Source organism: Loxodonta africana, chromosome 2 (assembly GCF_030014295.1).
Source record: "Loxodonta africana isolate mLoxAfr1 chromosome 2, mLoxAfr1.hap2, whole genome shotgun sequence".
NCBI lineage: Eukaryota > Metazoa > Chordata > Mammalia > Proboscidea > Elephantidae > Loxodonta > Loxodonta africana.
Window position 1 is genome coordinate 148,049,289 of NC_087343.1, and position 23,795 is coordinate 148,073,083.

Sequence of the window (23,795 nt, forward strand, 5' to 3'; positions counted from 1 at the left end):
TTCTTCAGGTTTTGGTCAATCCTGATTACATGTCCAAAGTATGTGAAATAAAGTCTCATTATCCTTGCCTCTAAAGAGCATTTCGGCTGTACTTCTTCCAAGACAGATTTGTTTGTTTTTCTGGCAGTCCATGGGATATTCAATATTCATCACCAACATCATAATTCAAAGGCATCAATTCTTTTTCGGTCTTCCTCACTCATTGTCCAGTTTTCCCATGCACATGAGGTGATTGAAAATATCGTGGCCTGGGTGGCTTGGGTGAGGTAAAGTTTAGTCCGCAGAGTGACATCTTTGCTTTTGAACACTTTAAAGAGGTCTTTTGCAGCAGATTTGCCCAATGTAATACATTGTTTGATTTCTTGGCTGTTGCTTCCATTGGGATTGATTGAGGGTCTATCAATCTAAAAGTTTAAGATCTACATATTATATATATTATGATGATGTGTAAATATACAAGACAAATACTGAATATATCATCATTTCCCTCATCTATGAAGTAAGGATGATGATAGCACTCACCTCCCAGAGTTGCTGTGCGGACAAAGCTTAGGCACAGTGAGTAGCATACTAATTGCTTAGAAAATTTTGGACATTATTGATAGCTAACATTTGAAGACTAAGATGCGCCTGACCCAAACCATGGTGTTTTCAATCGCCTCATATGCATACAAAAGCTGGACGATGAATAGGAAGACCGAAGAATTGACTCCCTTGTTTTGTTTTGTTTTGTTCTGTTCTGTTGTACATAGGGTCGCTATGGGTCGGAACTGATTCCAGGGCACCTAACAACAACAACAACACTTATTTGGGAGCTCTGGTGGCGCAGTTGTTAAGAGCTCGGCTGCTAACCAAAAAGTTGGTGGCTTGATACACCAGCTGCTCCTTGGAAACCCTATGGAGCAGTTCTACTCTGTCCTGTAGGGTCTCTGTGCGTCCTAATTGACTTGATGGCAACAGGAATACTTATTTAGAGCTGACTTCCAGCCTGACCTTTGGCATCCTGCTTTCCACGCATTATTTCAATTATCCATTAATAGATAGAGTTCTGAACTTGGGGGCTATAGAGAAACTAGGGGTGGGGGAAGAGTCCCTAAACTCTAAAACTGGTTTGGAAAATCATATGTGGTGTGTATTTTATATTGAAACTGTCAACGGCTTTCAATCAGAAAGAACTTCTGATTTAGAATCAGACATGAGCTAGAATTCTTTCAGTGCTGTTTTAGCTTAAGCTTGGGTGTTTCTTCACAGGGAAATAATCACATTACAGAAAGACCTAGAAGTTTCTAATGAAACACTTCCTGCCCTCTCTGGGCAAAGTCTCCCTCCCTACCTCTTGTAATGAATTTTGCAAAAATGTCGTTCAGGTGTGGGACACAATGTGCGCGATTACAGGCACAGGCTGGCTCTTTGGCCTCACAGACGCTGAGGCTCAGCAGTGGTCAAGGGAGAGGAAGACAGGGAAAAGGGTTAAGGAAATTCATTTGGTGGCCCCAGCCTCTCTGGGCCTGGGATGTACCGCCTTCGCCCAGGCTGCTCGCTGCGCCTTTAAAGTCCACTGGGAGTGTGATGTCAGAGTCCTGCAGGCACTTGGAGAGGTGAGCACAGCAGCGATCACAGGGGGTGACTGACTTGGTGACTGGATTTGGAGCAGTATCTGCAGTGTGCCCAAGTCACCACTTTTCTTCCTGGAGCGCTCGGCGCGGACCATGCCCGGCGGACACTGAGCGGGCATTGACCCTGCTCTGGGAGGACGAGGCGCCGCGCGGCACTGGCCATGGGCAGCTTCCAGCTGGAAGACTTTGCGGCTGGCTGGATCGGAGGTGAGTGCGCTTCAGGAACCCTCTGGGCCAGAAAGACAAAGAGGGACCGGGCCTAGCGCTGCGCTGGCCGAGTTTGCACACACTGCTCTGTGTTAGGAAGCTTTGCGCCGGGTGCACTTCCACCACGCGCCCTGGCGTGCGCGCCGCCTGCTGCTGGGAGTCCCCCGACGCGGCGCGTCCTCTTGGGTGGTCTTCCCAGCTTGCAGTGGGAGCTTAACTCTGAAAACTTCACAGGGATTCGACCCGAGCTTCCGATTTGCCCCAAAGTTAGAACCCATTGAACTTGATCCGGTAATGATTAAACCGCGCCTCAGAGCAGACAACCAACGGAGCGTCCAGGCGTGCACACACCCTTCGGTGACTCGGTTCTCACCTGAATTTGGGGACGCGGCTCGCTGGAACTTGTGTGTAAGGGTGGCAGTTGGCTGCTGGCCCCAGGGCTCGGGGTGGGGTGGTGGGAGGCCCCTAAGAAGATCCTCAACGGAAGGGAGCAGAGCGCACAGTGCTGGGAGTGCTGGTAGACTGCCAGCTAAGAGAAAGTTTCCCTTTCTTTAGCGGCTATCATCCATCGCCTCCCCTCAAGGCACTGTTGGCCCGAGCCTGGGATGGGTTTGTTTGGGCAACAGTTGCATTTATTTTCCGGCTTCTCTATTTTTCTCTTTCCAATACATCTATCCCTCCTCCTTTCTCTGGTATTTGGTGGTGGTGGTGGGAGGGGGAGCATTTGAGGGACTTTACTTGTTGTAAAAAAAAACTTACCATTCCTTTAGCCCCATCCAAGAGAGTCGTCAAAAAAAGGATGTTAACAAATGCAACCCCCTCTCCAAAGAAAAAATAAAAATACTGGGGTGCTAAGGCAGCGGCTACTGCTGGCATGTTTGTGCCCCACAGAATATTCTAGGCATGAAAGAGGCCCCAGAGATTTGCAAGGGAGAAAAAGAAAAGAAAAGAGCAACAAACTAGGTATGATAACAGGCCCTTCCCCTCCGGTACCCCCTCCCACATAGGTAATCAGCCCCCCAACCCCCACACGGAGGAGGCAGCAGGGCTTGGCTCTCACACCTTCTGGGCAGAGTAACCAGAACAACCTCAGAAGGACTGGCTTGATTTGGAGGGTGGGATGAGTCAGATCAGCTCAAGGCCTCAGATTACAAAGAGACCCTCCCCAGTGAGGGTCCTCCCCAGGATCCTCCCCAGCTCACAGGCAAGTAGAAGATGGTACCTTATTCAGAGCTTGTCCTTTCTTTGAGGATGTTAGCCTGCCTTTTGTTTTTCCTTTGCTCCTACGAAATGATGAGCGTTCTAACAGCAAATACTAGGTCCCAGGTGCTGTTGCAAGTGCTAAATGTATTTTTTTTCTTTAAACAACTTTAATCAAGGTATATTTTATGTACCATAAACTACATTCAAGTGTACAATTCAATGATTTTTAGTAATTTTACTGAGTGGTATAACCATCACTATACATCTATTTTAGAACACATTTATTCCCCTTATAAAATCCCACATGCTCATTTACAGTTAATTCCTGTTCCCACCTCCAGCTCCCGGCAAATACAAATCTGCTTTCTGTCTCTATAATAAATTCACCTTTTCTGGACATTTTAAATAAATGGGATTATACAACATATGGTCTCTTAAACCCTGGTGGCATAGTGGTTAAGTGCCACGGCTGCTAACCAAAGGGTCGGCAGTTCGAATCCATCAGGTGCTCCTTGGAAACTCTATGGGGCAGTGCTACTCTGTCTTATAGGGTCGCTATGAGTTAGAATCGACTTGACGGCACTGGATTTGTTTTTTTTGTGTCTGGTCATATATATTACTTTTTGAAATTATTTTAACAACCTCAGTGAGGTAGGTATTATTATTATATGCCCATTTAACAGATGGGGAAATGGAGACAGAGAAACGCAGTGATTTGCCTAAGGCCATGCATCTGGAAGGCTGGCACCACAGGCTGCCATCTTTTCCCATGTGCTCATTTATAACCTCTTAGGAGCAAATATTAGCTGTTTTCTTTCTTAATGAACTTGCATGACACATTTCACCCTTACATCCTTCATGTTTGGTTCAAAATCTTACAGGTGTCTGAGGACCCAAGGTCTGGGAACCACTGACGTGAAAATCCCATCTTTATCTCGAACCTCTCACTTTCAGATGGGTTGGCTAATGAGCAGGCAGAAAGGTAGTTGGCTCAGGGTGGACCCGGGGCTGCTGCCCTAGGCTGAGGGATACCTGCACTCACTATGGGAGAAGCCGGGTGAAGCCGTCAGAGCTCAGTCCTTCCCCTGCCGCGAGGGGTTCCTGTAGAGTGAGACTTCTGGCCACCAGGAAGCTCCAGATTCCCACTGCCCATCTCCTGTCTACCTCTGCCAGGTTCTGCGGGAAGGAGGGGATGAGAAGGGTCTGGAGGTTTTAAACCAAGGGGAAATTTATTCTGAAGGTAGCTGGTTTCTTTGTCCCCTATAGATATCTAATATGCCAGGACCCCTTAGCTGCCCTGGCCTAGCTAAATCACCTTTGCTGACAGACATTTCCTTCCTCAGCAGTGGGAAGGAGAATTTGTCTTGGAGAGCAGCTTCCGTCACTGACTTCTATAACAAGGACTTCATAATCTGGGTGACTTCAGGGTGGCCTTGCTTCCCTCCAGAATTGTACAGGCTTTGTGAGCAATGTGTGGATGGGCATCTTTTCTCTGTGAAAGAATCCAGCGTGTGCTTCACCTTTTCAAATGGGTCCTCTTAAAAACAAGCAAACAAACTCAGCAGTGACAGCACCCATTTTTGAGCATCCTACATCTGCACCTGCAGGCTCTCCGCTAAATACATCGGTTATCTCATTTCATCCTTACAGTGGAAGAATGAGGTATGTGCGATTATAACGCCCACTTCACACTCTACATATGCACAAGAGTAGGTGCCCTAGTCACCTAGTGCTGCCATAACAGAAATACCACAAGTGGATGGCTTTAACAAAGAGAAATTTATTTTCTCACAGTCTAGTAAGCTACAAGTCCAAATTCAGGGCATAGGCTCCAGGAGAAGGCTTTCTCTCTCTGTCGGCTCTGGAGGCAGGTCCTTGTCCTCAATCTCCCCCTGGTCGAGGAGCTTCTCAGGCGCAGGGACCCCATGTCCAAAGGACATGCTCTGCTCCTGGTACTGCTTTCTTGGTGGTATGAAGTCCCCAACTCTCTGCTTGCTTCCCTTTCCTTTTATCTCTTGAAAGATAGAGTGGTGCAGGCCACACCCCAGGGAAACTCCCTTTTCACTGGATCAGGGAGGTGACCTGAGTATGGGTGGTATCACAATCCCACCCTAATCCTCTCAACATAAAATTACAATCACAAAATGGAGGACAACCACACAATAGTGGGAAGCATGGCCTAACCAAGTTGACTCATATTTTTTGGGGGGACACAATTCAATCCATGACAGTAGGCATGGAGAAGTTAAGTAACCTGCAGGTAAGTGAACAGTTTCTGAGTTTTCTCTTCACTCCCCTCTTTTGGGCTACTTGCGTCCTGGGGCAGGACCCAGGTTTTACTGGATTTTTTCTGCCTCTCTTGGTACCTAGGATGTTGCCTAGCATGATGGGGGTCTCCAGCAACTGGCCACTGACTGAGTGAATGAATGGGTGCTCCTGAGTCCTCTGTCCCGTCCCATGAGCCAACTGGTGCAAGACAGGAGGCCAGGAGCTGAGTGACCAAGTGTTCTTTCATCCACAGGTGCAGCCAGTGTCATTGTTGGCCACCCTCTGGACACAGTCAAGGTACAGTAGCACATTGTCCATTGCCTCTTAGAAAGGGGCCTGCCTCCAGGAATGCACCTGCTGTTCCTCGTCCCCCAGAGAGTCTCCAGCCCAGACAGGCTTTCTGTGGCCAGCCCATGGAGGTCAGGGTGCGAGGAGGTGTGGCCAGCCCATGGAGGTCAGGGTGCGAGGAGGTGTGGCCAGCCCATGGAGGTCAGGGTGCGAGGAGGTGTGGCCAGCCCATGGAGGTCAGGGTGCGAGGGGGCCTGGCTTGGAGTGGCCCTACCTTCATTACCTGGCAGAGATTTTGTTTTTGTGAATGCTCACTCCTGCCTCCAGGTTGACATGAACTGGTGGGGAAGGGCCAAAGGGCTGGTGAGTGTCCTTCTCTAAGTCCCTGTGGAGCTGAGGAATCATGAAAGGCTTCAAGTGTGAGGCGGCATTTGAGGCACAAATTTAAGGCCGGGTTCCAGGTGATAGAAAAGATACCCAAGCACAGGAAACAGCATGGACAAAGGCACTGAGGTGGGGAAGCTGGGTGGGGGCCATGCTTGGGATGGGCCAGCATTGCCAGGTTTGCTGAGGTATCATCGGGTGTCTGACAACAGCTGTGGGTCAGAATCCAGGAAGGGTCAGTTGGCAGTCAGTGCTCAGAGGCTTTGGATGTCAGGTTAGGAGTTTGGACATGGGTTCGGAATGGGAAACCATTTCAACTTGATGAAGTACATGGGGTCTGAGGACTCCGGAGCTGATAGGGCAATCTGGCATTGGGATCACCCATCTCCCTTGTTCTACAGATGTAAAAACTGAGGCCCAGAAAGGGGAAGGGGCTTGTCTCAGATGACATGAGTCAGGAGTCAACTCAATGACAACAGCAACAACAATGCCTGATTCAACATGGCCAGGTTTTCTGATCAAAGCTCAGCTGCATTTGGACCAGCTAGACTGGGCTCAGTGGGCTGGCTTTGTGGAGCGTCTGCCTCTCTCTCATGACCACCCTGATAGGGCTTCTTGCCTTAATCCAGCATGATCCCTGCCATGTCAGGCTGCCCACTGACTGTCCTGTCCAGCCTTTGGCATGCATGTTGGCTTATGCCAGCCAGGGTACGCTTGCTCTGTTAGCTCAGTGGGGTCTGTGGCTTGGACCAGGCAGTGGCCCAGCTCTCAGCATTGAGCTCCAGATGCCTCTCCTCTCTCCCCTTGAGAACTTGTCCTTCATTTGTCAAGTGGGGAGAGTGTGCCTGCCTCATAGCATTTGAGAGATTCAGTGAGGTAAGTTACGTGAGATGCCCAGTGTTTTCCCAAGTATGCAGTAGGTACATACTAAATGCTAGCTCCAGCTATGATTGAAAAAAAAAAAAAAAAGATTGGGAGCCCTATAAACAAACAAACAAACATACAAAGAAACCCTGCTGCTCTTGAGTCAATTCTGACTCACAGTGTCTCCATGTGTTACAGAGTAGAACTGCTCCATAGGGTTTTCTTGGCTGCAATCTTTATGGAAGCAGATCACCAAGCCTTTCTTCCATGGTGTCACTGGGTGGGTTCAAACAGCCAACCTTTAAGTTAGTAATCATGTACAAACTGTTCGCACCATCCAGGGACCTTATAGGAGACCCTGTAGATCTAGGCTTTGCTGCTGGCCTCGGTGCCAGCCTCCCTGGGCACTCAGGAAGGCTGGCAGACCTTAGCTCTATCGCTTTGAAAATTATTCTGTGATCTGGGTTTTACTCTTGCGTTGAGTTCCCTCATGTACCATTTGCCCATTTGCTTGAGTGACTGATCACTCAACCTTTACTGGGAACGTGATCCCTCCTGGGAAGGGGTCAACCATTTTATAGATTCGTTGCCCAGGAGCAACCTGGACAGAGCTGAGGCCCAAGGGAGAGAGTGACCTCATACCAGCCTTAAACAGGGCAGAGAGAGAGGCCTGCACCACCCCTCCCCAGAGCCACATCGTTGTCCTGCCTGGGGAACCTTTCCCACTCCAAGGCCGACCTCTATGGTTCTGCTTAACAAAGAGACCAGGCAGGCCCAGTTCTCGACTGGCTACATCTCCCAGGGACCCTTCTCCACCGCCCAGTTTAAAATTGCAGTTTCCTTCCTAAAACCCATCCCTTATCTTCCTCCTTGTTGTCACCATCTGACATATGTATTTACTTGGGAATCATTTCTTATTGGCTGTCTCACTTGACCCCACTAGGTTGTAAGTTCCACGAGGGCAGGGGCTTCGTTTTGCTCACTGCTGAATTCTCTGAGACTGGAACAGTGACTGCTATACATAGGTACAAACAGTTAATGTATACAGCTGCTAAGTGAAAGATTGTGGTTCAAGCCCACCCAGAGATACCTCAGAAGAAAGGCCTGACAATCTACTTCCCAAAATCAGCCATGAAAGCCCTATGGAGTGCAGTTCTGCTCTAACACACGTGAGTCACCATGAATCAGAGTCAGCTTAATGGCAATTATTGTATTTCTTCTTCAGTAAATATTGGTTGAATAAATGAATACATTTCTTGGATTATAAAAGTAATGTTTATGAGCAATTACAATACAACATATACAATATATCCCACATATATTTTCTATGGCTATATATGTCTATAAGCACATTTAGAAGGATGCCTATCAAACCGTTAGCCATGCTATCGACCACAGTTAGCTCAGGGTGGGGCAGGAGGAGGGGGAGGGCTGCAGGATAGCGTGATTCAAAGGGGGCTTCAGCCTAACACATAATGCTGAAATGTTTTTTATTAAAAGAACACATTGGGTGGCCAATAGTCGAAATCGACTCAATGGCAACTAACAACATTTCTATATTATTTGTGCACTTAAAATTTATTTTTAAAATTGTATAAGCTAAAAATAAAAGTAACATCTGTTTATTATAGGAAAGCTGGGAAATGTAGAAAAGTTCAATATAAAAAATCAAATTCACCCATGATTTTCGCCTCCAAGACCCTCATTTTTTCCCACCCTAAGGCACATTCTGGGGGTATTTTTTTCTTCTTTTTTTTATTATTCTACTTTAGATGAAGGTTTACAGAACAAACTATCTTCTCATTTCACAATTAGTACACATATTGTTTTCTAACATTGGTGACCAACCCCACGACATGTCAACACTATACTTTCTCGATCTTGGGTTCCCAATCACCAGCTTTCCTGTCCCCTCCTGCCTTCTAGTCCTTGCCGCTGGGCTGGTGTGCCCCTTTAGTCTCGTTTTGTTTTATAAGCCTGTCTAATCTTTGGCTGAAAGCTGAACCTCAGGAGTGACTTCAGTACTGAGCTAAAAAGTTGTCTGAGGGCTGTACTCTCAGGATTTCTCCAGTGTCTGTCAGGCCAGTAAGTCTGGTCTTTTTTGTGAGTTAGAATTTTGTTCTACGTTTTTCCCCAGCTCTGTCTGGAACCCTCTGTTGTGATCCCTGTCAGAGCAGTCAGTGGTGGTAGTTGGGCACCATCTCGTTGTGCTGGACTCAGTCTGGTGGAGGCAGTAGTACTTATGGTCCATTAGTCTTTTGGACTGATCTTTCCCTTGTGTCTTTGGTTTTCTTCATTCTCCCTTGCTCCCAATGGGGTGAGTCCAGTGGAGTATATTAGAGGGCCACATGTAGGCTTTTAAGACCCCAGACACTACTCACCAAAGTAGAATGTAGAACATTTCCTTTACAAACAGTGTTATGCCAGTTGAGCTAGATGTCCCCTGAGATCATGGTCCCTAGCCCTCAGCCCAGTAATTCAGTACCTCAGGGAGTTTGGATGTGTCTGTGGAGCTTCCATGACCTTGCCTTGGACAAGTTGTGCTGGGTTCCCCAGTATTGTGTACTGTCTTACCCTTCACCAAAGTTACCACTTTACTATTTAGTGTTTTTCCACCCCCACCCCTACCCTCCCTTGTAATCATCAAAGATTGTTTCTTTTTGTGTGTAAACATTTTCATAAGTTTTTATAGTAGTGGTCTCATACAATATTTGTCCTTTTGTGATTGACTTATTTCACTCAGCACAATGCCCTCCAGATTCATCCATGTCGTGAGATGCTTCTGAGATTCATCATTGTTCTTTATTGTTGTGTAGTGCTCCATTGTGTGCACGTACCACAGTTTGTTTATCCATTCATCTGTTGATAAGCATCTAGGTTGTTTCCATCTTTTTGCTATCGTGAACAATGCTGCAATGAATATGGGTGTGCATATGTCTATTCATGTGACAGCTTATTTCTCTAAGATGTAGTCCTAGGAATGAGAATGCTGGCTCATATGGTATTTCTGCCTCTAGCTTTCTAAGGAAGTGCCATATTGTTTTCCAGAATGGATGTACCATTTTGCATTCCCCCCAGCAGTGCCTAAGAGTCTCCTCACGCATTTCCAACATTTGTTATTTTCTGGGTTTTTTTTTTTTTTTTTTGATTAGTGCCAGTAATGCCAGGGGTGAGATGGTATCTCATTGTGGTTTTGATTTGCGTTTCACTAGTGGCTAGTGATCCCAAGCATTTCCTCATGTGTCTGTTAGCCCCTTGAATGTCTTCTTTAGTGAAGTGTCTGTTCATTTCCTTTGCCCATTTTTTAACTGGATTATTCGTCTTTTTGTCGTAAAGGCGTTGGATTTTCTTGCAGATTTTAGAGATTAGACCTTTGTTGGATTTGTAATAGCCAAAATTTTTCCCCAGCCTGTAGGCTTTCTTTTTTCTTTTTTGGTGAAGTCTTTTGATGAACATAAATGTTTAATTTTTAGAAGATCCCAGTTATCTAGTTTATCTTCTGGAGTTTGTGTGTTGTTAGTTATGGTGTGTATCCTGTTAATGCCATGTATTAGGGCCTCTAGGGTTGATCGTATTTTTTTTCTATGATCTTTATAGTTTTGGTTTTATGTTTAAGTCTTTGATTCATTTTGAATTAGTTTTTGTGTATGGTGTGAGACATGGGTCCTGTTTTATTTTTTTGCAGGTGGACATCCAGTTTTACCTGTACCATTTGTTAAAAAAGACTGCCTTTTCCCCATTTGATGGACTTTGGGCCCTTGTTGAATATCAGGTGACTGTAGGTGGATAGATTTACATCTGTGTTCTCAATTCTGTTTCATTGGTTAATGTGTCTGTCATTGTACCAGTACCAGGCTGTGTTGACTACCATAGCTGTATGGTAGGTTCTGAGGTCTGGTAGTGTGAATCCTCCTACTTTATTCTTTTTCTTCAGTAATACTTTACTTATCCGGGGCCTCTTCTCTTTCCATATAAAGTTAATGATTAACTTTTCCATCTATAAAGAATGCTGTTGGTATTTGGATTGGGATTCCATTGTATTTGTAGATTGCCTTGGGTAGAATTGACATTTTCACAATGTTGAATCTACCTAACCATGAACATATGTTTTTCCATTTATGTAGGTCTCTTTTGCTTTATTGCAGTAGTGTTTTGTAGTTTTCTTTGTATAGGTCTTGTACATCCCTGGTTAGATTTATTCCTGAGTATTTTATTTTTTTAGGGGCTATTATAAACGATATTGTTTTCTTGATTTTCTTTTCATCGTTCTCTTTATTGATGTATAAGAATCCAACCGATTTTTGTGTTTATCTTGTATCCTTCTACTCTGCTGAATCGTTCTATTAGTTCCAGTAGTTTTCTCATGGTTTGGGTTTTCTATGTAAAGTATCATATCATCCACAAATACGGACATCCAAGACCCTCATTTTTATGAGCGTACTCTCCCAGGACCTTCTCCACCTGTCTACAAAGTTGAGCTCAGGGTCTTTGTGTGGAGTGTTAGCCCGTCTCTCTGGGCCTTAGCACCCTATGAGATACTAGCTTCTGTGGGGCAGGGGCATGCTTTCCCTCCCCTTTGGCTCTCATGGCTCTTTTCTACTAGGGCACTGGCATGCCGTGGGTCCTGAGAATGTGTTTTGACTTGATTTAGCAATTATAGGAGGGACATCTTCTCCCTCCACCCCCCCTTAATCCACACCTCTCCTCCCCCAGCCCCTGGTAACCACTAATCTACTTTCTGCCTCTATGTTGTCGTATGTTCCAGATATATCATAAAGTGGGATCATATAATATTTGTCCTACTGTGTCAAGCTTCTTTCACTTAGTATAAGGTATTCAAGTTTCATCCATACCTTAGCATGGATAATGACATGGGCAAAGACCTGGAGATAGAAAACCAAAAGGGAAGAACAAGCTCAGCATTTCTCAAACTGAAAGAACTGAAGAAAAAATTCAAACTTCGAGTTACAATACTGAAGGATTCTATGGAAAAGATATTAAATGACACAGGAAGCATCAAAAGAAGATGGGAAGAATACACAGAGTCACTGTACCAAAAAGAATTGGTCACTGTTCAACCATTTCAGAAGGTAACATGGAATCAGGAACCAATGGTGCTGAAGGAAGAAGTCCAAGTTGCACTGAAAGTACTGGCAAAAAACAAGGCTCCGGGAGTTGATGGAATATCAGTTGAGATGTTTCAACAAATGGATGCAGCACTGCAAGTGTTCCCTCATCTATGCCAAGAAATTTGGAAGACAGCTACCTGGCTAACTGACTGGAAGAGACCCATATTTATGCCTATCCCCAGGAAACGTGATCCAACCGAATTCGGAAATTATTGAACAATATCATTAATATCACATGCAAGCAAAATTTTGTTGAAGATCATTCAAAAGCGGCTGCAGCAGTATGTTGACAGGAAACTGCCAGAAATTCAGGCCAGATTCAGAAGAGGACATGGAACCAGGGATATCATTGCTGATGTCAGATGGATCCTGGCTGAAAGCAGAGAATACCAGAAACATGTTTACCTGTGTTTTATTGACTATGCTCAGTCATTTGACTGTGTGGATCATAGTGAATTATGGATAACATTGCAGACAATGGGAATTCTGGACTCAATTGTGCTCATGAGAAATCCATACATGGATCAAGAGGCAGTTGTTCGAACAGAACAAGGAGATACTGCATGGTTTAAATTCAGAAAGGTGTGCGTCAGTGTTGTATCATTTCAGCATACCTATTGAATCTGCATGCTGAGCAAATAATCTGAGAAGCTGAACTACATCAAGAAGAATGGGGCATCCGGATTGGAGGAAGATTCATTAACAACCTTCGTTATGCAGATGACACAACTTTGCTTGCTGAAAGTGAAGAGGGCTTGAAGCACTTACTGATGACGATCAAAGACCACAGCTTTCAGCACGGATTAAACCTCAAGATAAAGAAAACAAAAATCCTCACAACTGGACCAATAAGCAACATCATAATAAATGGAGAAAAGATTGAGGTTGTCAAGGATTTCATTTTTCTTGGACCCACAATCAACACCCACGGAAGCAGCAGTCAAGAAATCAAACAATGCATTGCATTGGGCAAACCGGCTGCAAAAGAGCTCTTTGATGTATTGAAAACCAAAGATGTTACCTTGAAGACTAAGGTGTTTTCAATCGCCTCATATGCATATGAAAGCTGGACAATGAATAAGGAAGACCACAGAAGAATTGACTCCTTTGAGTTGTGGTATTGGCGAAGAATATTGAATATACCATGGACTGCCAAAAGAACAAACAATCCTGTCTTGGAACGCTCCTTAGAAGCAAGGATGGCGTGACAATGTCTCACATACTTTGGACATGTTGTCAGGAGGGATCAGTCCCTGCAGAAGGACATAGTAGAGGGTCATCGAAAAAGAGGAAGACCCTCAATGAGATGGATTGACACAGCAGCTGCAACAATAGGCTCAAGCATAGCAATAGTTGTGAGGATGGTGCAGGACTGGGCAGTGTTTCGTCGTGTTTTGCCTGGGGTCGCTATGAGTCGGAACTGACTCGACGGCACCTAACAGCACAGTATTTGTCCTTTTGTGTCAGACTTCTTTCACTCGGTATAATGTTCATCCATGCCTTAGCATGTGTCACAACCTAACTTTTTTTACAGCTAACTAATATTCCATTAGATGTATATACCACATTTTGTTTATCCATTCATCTGTTGATGGACACTTGGGTTGTTTCCACCTTTTGACTATTGGGAGTAGTGCTGCAATGAACATTTGTGTGCATGTGTCTGAGTCCCCGCTTTCAGTTCTTTTGGGTATATAACCTAGGAATGGGATTGCTAGGTCCTACGGTAATTTTTAAGGAGCCCAGCTGGCACAATGGTTAAGCACTCAGCTGCTAAATAAAGGGTCAGTGATTTGAACCCGCCAGCAGCTCTGCAGAGGAAAAGGCCTGATAATCTGCTGCTGTAAAGGTTTCAGCCCAGGAAACCCTATCGGGCAGCTCTATTCTTTCCTGTAGAATCACTAAGAGTTGGAATTGACTTGAAAGCATGTAAAACAACAACATGGTAATTTTTGCTTAACTTTTTGAGGAACTGCTGAACTGTTTTCCACAGATGCTGAACCATTTTACCTTCTCACCAGCAGTACATGAGGGTTCCAATTTCTCCAAATTCTCTCCTACCCTGTTATTTTCCTTTTTTTAAAATAGAAATCCTAGACAATATGAAGCGGTATTTCGTTTTGGCTCTGACTTGCATTTTTTTAATGACTCGTGATGTTGATGGGCTGCACATCTTAAAAGGAAGTGGAAGCCCTGAAATCAGGCCAGGGGGATGTTCTAGGCAGTTTTGTGGAATTACTCAGACCCTCTGTGCCTGTCAACTGCTATCCCTTGTCACCAAAGCCAGCCTTCATTAGAGACTTCTACCCTCTCCCCATCCAGCCCTCATTCAGCCAGTTCCAAAGGGGCCACTGTGCCAGGGGCTGTGTGAGGCTCTGGGGATTGGAGAGACATAGACAGATTGCCCTGCCCGATTGGTGCAGCCCCACAAACACCTTAAGTTAACAGATGAACAAACAACCCAATTGCAGCATTTAAGCCCAGACCCAAAAGATGATCTGGAGCTGGAGGAAGAGCCCTCCAGGGTGAGGAACAGCACGTGCACAGATCTGGAGGCAGGAAAGAATTGGTGTTCCAGGGCCTGGGAATGTGCCATGTGTCAGGCACATAGGGTGAGAGAAGGGAATGGCATGGGGGAGTGAGAAGCAGGCTGGACCTCTGGACTCCAACAAAGAGTGTAGGTCATATTCTAAGTCAAATACGAGGCCACTGGAGGGCTTTGAACTGAAATGAGTTGATTGCATATCTGGGAAAGATCACGCTGACTGTTATGTAGGCACAATGTGAAGGGAGTGAGGAGACCAGGTAAGAGATGATGGTGTCCAGGACCGAGGTGGTAGTGGTGGAGGTGAGAAGAAAAGGTGGCTCCTGAGGACATCTGGAGGGTGGAGTTATGGACAATGGAAAGGGCAGAGCCAATAGTTGCCCTTGTTCGTGTTGTGATTTAGCTTCTTGTACTTGAGAGAATCCCACATCCCCAAATAACCACTATTTTTGCACAAGTTGTTTGTTCTTCTCTCAGACAAGAAGGGCTTCGGTCATATCCAGCAAAGTGTGGCTGGGTCATTAGAGGGAGGCTGTGTATGTGGAGGACAGAAGGGATTGTGGCCAGGATGGAAACCTGCCTCCTTACTGGCCATGTGATCTTCACAGGGCCGTCCCCTCTGGCCCTCAGCACCTGAATGACCCTCGGAGCTCAGCGTCTTCTTGGGCAGTGGGGGTGTGAATGGTCTTGGCTTCCCCTCATTGCTCTTGCCTCTCTCCGCAGACTCGCCTGCAGGCCGGCGTGGGCTATGGGAACACACTCAGCTGCATCCGCATGGTGTACAGGAGGGAGAGTGTAAGTGCCCCCTGGGCAGGTATGAGTGCCAGCCGCCAAGGCACCCCACAGACGGCCAAGTCCAGGCCTGCGCCGGGGCCAGAGCCTTCACACTATCATGTCAGCCAGAGGTCTGCTCTTCCCCTACCATACTCGGCTTTTGTTTCCCTGCTCACTGCACACCACACTTCCAATATTACACATTACCTGAACTTATCCCTGTCACCTAGTGCAACAGTATTAGGGGAAAAATGGTTTTATGTAAACTTTCTGGGAAGTTCTGAGGAATTTAGAACCACAGTGTGGAAAATTCCTGCAAAAACAGGGCGACCTGTCAGTTTTTCAAAACTGAATGAGTGGCTAGTAAACTGTGAGCTCACAGGCTTCCCTTTATCTGGGTGGTCAGGCTGGCTGAAGCCAGCACTTCCCATCCTAGTTGCCACCTGGACAGTTGGCTTGCTCTACAGGTGACCAGGGGACCCAAGGCTCCTCTGCTCAAAGGGGAAAAAAACAAAAAACAGAATACTATTTTGCAGGAGTCCCTGGGGGATGGGGGTACAAACAGTTAACGTGCTTGTCTGCTAACCAAAAGGCTGGAGGTTCGAGTTCACCCAGAGGCAACTTGGAATAAAGACCTGATGATCTACTTTCAAAAAAATCAGACCTTGAAAACCCTATTGAACACAGTTCTACTCTGACACACATGGGGTCTCCATAAGTCAGAATCTGTTTGACGGCAACAGGTTATGGGTCTATTTTGCAGAAGATGTACCAGGTCCCTTTCTTGAGAATTAGAGTGTGCTTCAGGAAGACTTCTTAAGGCTCCTCTTTTGGGAATTTAAAATAATTGTTAAAATATTGGATAAAATGGAGGCAGAGCCAAGATGGTGGAACAGTCGGATGCTTCCCTCGAGCCCTCTTTACAACAAAGACCCAATAAAACAAGTGAAACGAGTATATTTATGACAAGCTAGGAGCACTGAGCATCAAAGTCAAGCTTAGAAAACAGAGGGGCAGTGGGAGGAAGAGACGGTTCAGAACAGGAGAGGAGTTACCGGACCTGAATTGAGGGGAGCCCTCAGGGACCATTCCCAGGAGCAGTGGCTGGCTGGTATTTGCATTTGGCAGCAGTTTCCTCAGGGAGAAGCAGCCAGCCACATGGCCTACTCACAGCTCCAGAACCAGAGAAGAACGGCGCTCTCGGCAAAACCTAAGTACTTCCATGTATTTTACCGTGCCTCCCCACCCCTCAAGCCAGCTTCAGCAGCTGAATTCCCTGGGCCTGAGATAAGCACCTAGAGCCATCGTCCCGGCCTTGGAGAAGGAAAAAATTTGCAACTGGGGGAAAAGATAATTTGCCAGCTCCACTAACCAGGGGAGCTCAGGACAGAAGCGGCTCCTGTCCAGGCATAAACCATCCATGGACCTTAAGCATCTTTCCCTTCTGCATGGACCTGTGTGGGCCTATTTCAGAGAATAGGCCCTTGTTGGTAGACTCCAACCATTTCAGCTGTGAGGTGGAGAGGTGGGTGTTTGATGTTTGACATTGCTTTGCTTATTAAACAGGGTCCTCACCTTCCCACACCAGGGTCCTAAGGACTGGTAGTTCCACTCAGGTCACCAGCCACCCACGACAGAGGTCCAAGGATAATTGGTACCTCCCAGTCCTTACAACCAAAAACATTGGGTGCCCATGGTCTGTCTGCAGAACCGACCCACCTGCACCCTGTAGGGACACCCAGGGGGTCAGTTCTCAGCCCCCTGCCTTGTTCACAGTGTGACCCCCTGCTGCAATCAGATACCGGTACATACACCAATCACCTCTGCCCCTCTAAGACTGTAGGACAGAGCCTGTACCACACACTTGATGATCAGCTACCTGGACACCTGAGCTGAATTCATACAAGAAAACTGATGGACTCCCAGACGGATATACCTGATAACAGCTCTAGCCATCTGGGGACAAGACGTCAGAGCTCCAAAGGTGAAAATAATCAAGCTAGCTCACTTAAGGAACCCATTTGGGCATATCAAAACAAAGCAAAGCAAGAAGCTATGACACAGTAAGCAAGCATAAACTAATACAATAACTTATAGATGGCTTGGAGACAACAGTCAATATCAAGTCACGTAAAGAAACAGACCATGATCACTTCAACAAGCTCTCAAAACAAAGAATCCAGGGATCTTCTAGATGAAAGTGCATTCCTGGAATTACCAGAGGCAGAATACAAAAGATTAATATACAGAACCCTTCAAGACATCAGGAAGGAAATGAGGCAATATGCAGAACAAGCCAAAGAACATGCAGATAAAGCAACTGAAGAAATAAGAAAGGTAATTCAGGAACATAATGAAAAATTTAATAAGCTGGAAAAATCTGTAGACAGATAAAAAAAAGAAATTCAGAAGATTAACAATAAATTTACAGAAGTAGACAACTGAGCAAGTAGAAGCCAGAATTTCTGAATTTGAAGATAAATCACTTGGCACTAATATATTTGAAGAAAAATCAGATAAAAGAATTTGTTTTGATATGCCCAAATGGGTTCCTTGAGTGAGCTAGCTTGATTATTTTCACCTTTGGAGCTCTGACGTCTTGTCCCCAGATGGCTAGAGCTGTTATCAGGTATATCCGTCTGGGAGTCCATCAATTTTCTTGTATGAATTCAGCTCAGGTGTCCAGGTAGCTGATCATCAAGTGTGTGGTACAGGCTCTGTCCTACAGTCTTAGAGGGGCAGAGGTGATTGGTGTATGTACCGGTATCTGATTGCAGCAGGGGGTCACACTGTGAACAAGAAACCTTAAGAATCATGTGGGACTTTATCAAGAGAAACAGCCTACGAGTGATTGGAGTACCAGAACAGGGAGGGATAACAGAAAATACAGACAGAATTGTTGAAGATTTGTTGGCAGAAAACTTTCCTGATATTGTGAAAGATGAGAAGATATCTATCCAAGATGCTCATCAAATTCCACATAAGGTAGATGTTAAAAGAAACTCACCAAGACATATTATAATCAAACTTGCCAAAACCAAAGATAAAGAGAGAATTTTAAGAGCAGCTAGGGATAAATGCAAAGTCACCTACAAAGGAGAGCCAATAAGAATAAGCTCAGACTACTCGGCAGAAACCATGCAGGCAAGAAGGTGATGAGATGACTTATTTAAAAAATGGAAAGAAAAAAATTGCCAGCCAAGAATCATATATCCAGCAAAACTGTCTCTTAAATATAAAGGTGAAATTAGAACATTTCCAGGTAAACAGAAGTTTAGGGAATTCGTAAAAACCAAACCAAAACTACAAGAAATACTAAAGGGAATTCTTTGGTTAGAAAATCAATAATATCAGGTATGAACCCAAGACTAGAACACTGGGAAGGGCAATCAGAAATCACCCCAGACAGGGAAATAAAAAAAACAAAGCAAGGTTAAAAAAAAAAAAAAAAAAAAAAAAAGCTCAAAACAGGGTAACAGCAATGTTATTATATAAAAGAAGACAACATTAAAATAATAAAGAGGGACTAATAAATGTAATCATAGATCTTCCATATGGAGAGGAAGATACGGCAATACAAAGAAATAAAAATTAGTTTGAAATTTAGAAAAATAGGGGTATTAATAAGGTAACCACAAAGGAGACAAACTATCCTACTCATCAAAATAAAATACAAGAAAAAAATAGAGACTCAGCAGAAAGAAAATCAACAACAACGAATATGAGGAAAGGACAATATATAATCTACTCAGCACAAAAAGTCAAGTGGGAAAAAGAAACTGTCAACACACAAAAAAAGACATCAAAATGATAGCACTAAATTCATACCTATCCATAATTACCCTGAACGTAAATGGAGTAAATACACCAATAAAGAGACAGAGAGTGGAAGAATGGATTAGAAAACACTATCCGTCTATATGCAGCCTACAAGAGACACACCTTGGACTTAGCGACACAAACAAACTAAAAATCAAAGGATGGAAAACAATATAGCAAGCAAACAACAATCAAGAAAGAGCAAAAGTGCCCATATTAATTTCTGAGAAAACAGACTTTAAAGTTAAATCCATCATAAAGGATAAGGAAGGACACTACACAATGATTAAAGGGACAATATACCAAGAAGATATAACCATATTAAATATTTATGCTCCCAATGACAGTGCTTCAAGATACATAAGACAAACTCTATCAGCACTGAAAAGTGAGATAGACAGCTCCACAATAATAGTAGGAGACTTCAACACACCACTTTTGGTGAAGGACAGGACATCCAGAAAGAAGCTCAATAAAGACACGGAAGATCTAAATGCCACAATCAACCAACTTGACCTCATAGGCATATACAGAACACTCCACCCAACAGCAACCAAGCATACTTTCTTTTCTAGTACAAATGGAACAGTCTCTAGAATAGACCACATATTAGGTCATAAAGCAAGCCTTAGCAGAATCCAAAACACTGAAATATTACAAGCATCTTCTCTGACCATAAGACCTTAAAAATGGAAATCAATAACAGAAAAAGCGGGGAAAAGAAATCAAACACTTGAAAACTGAACAATATCCTGCTCAAAAAAGACTGGATTATAGAAGACGTTAAGGGTGGAATAAAGAAATTCATAGAATCCAATGAGAATGAAAATACTTCCTATCAGAACCTTTGGGACACAGCGAAAGCAGTGCCCAGAGGTCAATTTATATCAATAAATGCACACATCCAAAAAAACAAAGGGCCAAAATCAAAGAATTATCCCTACAACCTGAACAAACAGAAAGAGAGCAACAAAAGAACCCCTCAGGCACAGGAAGAAAACAAATAATAAAAATTAGAGCAGAACTAAATAGAAAACAGAAAGACACCTGAAAGAGTTAACAGACCAAAAGCTGGTTCTTTCAAAAAATCAACAAAATTGATAAACATTGGCCAAACTGACAAAAGAAAAACAGGAGAGGAAGCAAATAACCCAAATAAGAAATGAGATGGGCGATACTACAACAGATCCAACTGAAAATAAAAGAATCATATTGGATTACTACGAAAAATTGTTCTCTAACAAATTTGAAAACCTAGAAGAAATGGATGAATTCCTAGAAACACACTACCTACCTAAACTAAAACAAACAGAGGTAGAACAACTAAATTGACCCATAACAAAAGAAGAGATTGAAAAGTAAAAAGAAAATTACAGACCTATATCCCTCATGAAGGTAGATGCAAAAATCCTCAACAAAATTCTAGCCAATAGAATTCAACAACATAGCAAAAAAAATCTACATGACCAAGTGGGATTCATACCAGGTATGCAGGGATGGTTCAACATTAGAAAAACAATTAATGTAATCCACCACAGAACTAAAACAAAAGACAAGAATTTATATGATTTTATCAATTGGTGCAGGAAAGGCATTTGACAAAGTTCAACACCCATTCATGATAAAAACCTCTCAGCAAAATAGGAATAGAAGGAAAATTCCTCAGCATAATAAAGGGCATTTATACAAAGCCAACAGGCAACATCATCCTAAATGGAGAGAGTCTGAAAGCATTCCCCTTGAGATTGGGAACTGGACAAGGATGCCCTTTGTCACTGCTCCTGTTCAACATGGTGCTGGAGGTCCTAGCCAATGCAATTAGGCTAGATAAAGAAATAAAGGGCATCCAGACTGGTAAGGAAGAAATGAAATTATCTCTATTTGCAGATGACATGATCTTATACACAGAAAACCCTAAGGAATCCTCGAGAAAACTACTGAAACTAATAGAAGAGTTCAGCAGAGTATCGGGATACAAGATAAACATACAAAAATCAGTTGGATTCCTCTACACCAACAAAAAGAACATGGAAGAGGAAATCACCAAATCAATATCATTTACGGTAGCCCCAAGAAGATAAAATACTTAGGAATAAATCTTACCAGAGATGTAAAAGACTTATACAAAGAAAACTAGAAAACACTTCTGCAAGAAACCAAAAGAGACCTACATAAGTGGAAAAACATACCTTGTTCATGGATAGGAAGACTTAACATTATAAAAATGGCTATTCTACCAAAAGTGATCTACACATTTAATGCAATTCTGATCCAAATCCCAAGGACATCCTTTAATGAGATGGAGAAACAAATCACCAACTTCATATGGAAGGGAAAGAGGCCCCCGATAAGTAAAGCTTACTGAAAAAGAAGAACAAAGTGGGAGGCCTCATTCTATCTGATTTCAGAACCTATTATACCACCACAGTAGTCAGAATAGCCTGGTACTGGTACAACAACAGATACAGAGACCAATGGAACAGAATTGAGAACCCAGACATAAATCCATCCACATGTGAGCAGTTGATATTTGACAAAGGCCCCAAAACAGTTATATTGGGAAAAGATAGTCTTTTTAACAAATACTGCTGGCATAACTGGATATCGATTTGCAAAAAAATGAAACAAGACCCATACCTCAGTCCATGCACAAAAAGAAGCTCGAAATGGATCAAAGACCTAAGTATAAAATCTAAAACAATGAAGATCATGGAAGAAAAAATAGGGACAATGTTAAGAACCCTAATACAGGGCATAAACAGTATACGAAACATTACTACCAATGCAGAAGAAAAACTAGACAACTGGGAGCTCCTAAAAATCAAACACCTAAGCTTATCCAAAGATTTCACTGAAAGAGTAAAAAGATTACCTACAGACTAGGAAAACTTTTTAGCTATGACACTTCCAATCAGCACCTGATCTTTAAAATCTACATGATACTGCAAAAAGACAAGTGATCCAATTAAAAAATGGGCAAAAGATATGGACAGACACTTCACTACAGAATACATTCAGGTAGTTAACAGATTCATGAGGAAATGCTCATGATCCTTAGCCTTTAGAGAAATGCAAATCAAAACTACAATGAGGTTTCATCTCACTCCAACTAGTTTAGCGTTAATCCAAAAAACACAAAACAATAAATGTTGGAGAGGCTGTGGAGAGATTGGAACACTTATACACTGCTGATGGGAATGTAAAATGGTACAACCACTTTGGACATTGATTTGGCGCTTCCTTAAAAAGCTACAAATAGAACTACCATACGACCCAGCAATCCCATTCCTTGGAATATATCCTAGAGAAATAAGAGCCTTTACATGAACAGATGTATGCACACCCATGTTCATTGCAGCACTGTTTACAATAGCAAAAAGATGGAAGCAACCAAGGTGCCCATCAATGGATGAATGGATAAATAAATTATGGTATATTCACACAATGGAATACTATGCATCGATAAAGAGCAGTGATGAATCTGTGAAACATTTCATAACATGGAGGAACCTGGAAGGCATTATGCTGAGTGAAATTAGTCAGTTGCAAAAGGACAAATATTGTATAAGACCACTATCATAAGAACTCAAGGAATAAACAGAAGAAAATATTCTTTCATGGTTACAAGAGAGGGGAGGGCGGGAGAGGGGTATTCACTAATTAGATATTACATAAGAACTACTTTAGGTGATGGGAAAGACAACACACAATACAAGAGAGGTCAGCACAACTGGACTAAACCAAAAGCAAAGAAGTTTCCTTAATAAACTGAATGCTTCGAAGGCCAGCGTAGCAGGAGCAGGAATTTGGGGACCATGGTTTCAGGGGACATCTAAGTCAATTGGCATCATAAAATCTATTAAGAAAACATTCTGCATCCCACCTTGGAGAGAGGCGTCTGGAGTCTTAAACGCTAGCAAGAGGCCATCTGAGATGCATCAATTGGTCTCAACCCACCTGGATCAAAGGAGAATGAAGAACACCAAGGACACAATGTAATTACGAACCCAAGAGACAGAAAACCCAGACACAGAAAGAGCCGCATAAAACAGAGATAACATCAGCCTGAGACCAGAAGAGCTAGACGGTGCCCTGCTGCAACTAATGACTGCCCTGATAGGGAACACAACAGAGAACCCCTGAGGGAGCAGGAGAGCAGTGGGATGCAGACTCCAAATTCTCATAAAAAGACCAGACTTAATGATCTGGCTGAGATTGGAAGTACCCCGGTGGTTATGGTGCCCAGACCTTCTGTTGGCCCAGGACAGGTACCATTCCCAAAGGCAACTCTTCAGACATGGATTGGACTGGACAATGGGTTGGAGAGGGATGCTGGTGAGGAGTGAGCTTCTTGGATCAGGTGGACACTTGAGACTATGTTGGCATCTCCTACCTGGAGGGGAGATGAGAGGGTAGAGGGGATTAGAAGCTGGTGAAATGGACACGAAAAGAGAGAGTGGAGGGAGGGATCGGGGTATCTCATTAGGGAGAGAGCAATTGGGAGTATGTAGCAAGGTGTATATAAGTTTTTGTGTGAGAGAATGACTTGATTTGTAAACTTTCACTTAAAGCACAATAAAAATAAAAAAAAAAATCCAACATTCAACAGGGAAATATGCTCAACCTCATTAGTCATTAGTGAAATGCAAACCAAAGCTACAAGGAAATACTACTTCATGCCCATAAGATGCCTATAAT

General features: G+C 43.6%; 1 protein-coding gene across 1 annotated transcript in view; it reads left to right on the forward strand.

The window, feature by feature from the left end:
* The first annotated feature begins 1,379 nt into the window (after positions 1-1,379).
* The window catches only part of SLC25A48 (solute carrier family 25 member 48), a 72,880-nt gene continuing 50,464 nt past the window's right edge, over positions 1,380-23,795 (forward strand). The window contains exons 1-5 of the mRNA XM_064279702.1: positions 1,380-1,598; positions 1,920-2,114; positions 4,200-4,266; positions 5,548-5,591; positions 15,228-15,299. Coding sequence (XP_064135772.1) covers positions 1,380-1,598; positions 1,920-2,114; positions 4,200-4,266; positions 5,548-5,591; positions 15,228-15,299 — 597 coding nt within the window. The remainder of the gene's footprint in view (positions 1,599-1,919; positions 2,115-4,199; positions 4,267-5,547; positions 5,592-15,227; positions 15,300-23,795) is intronic.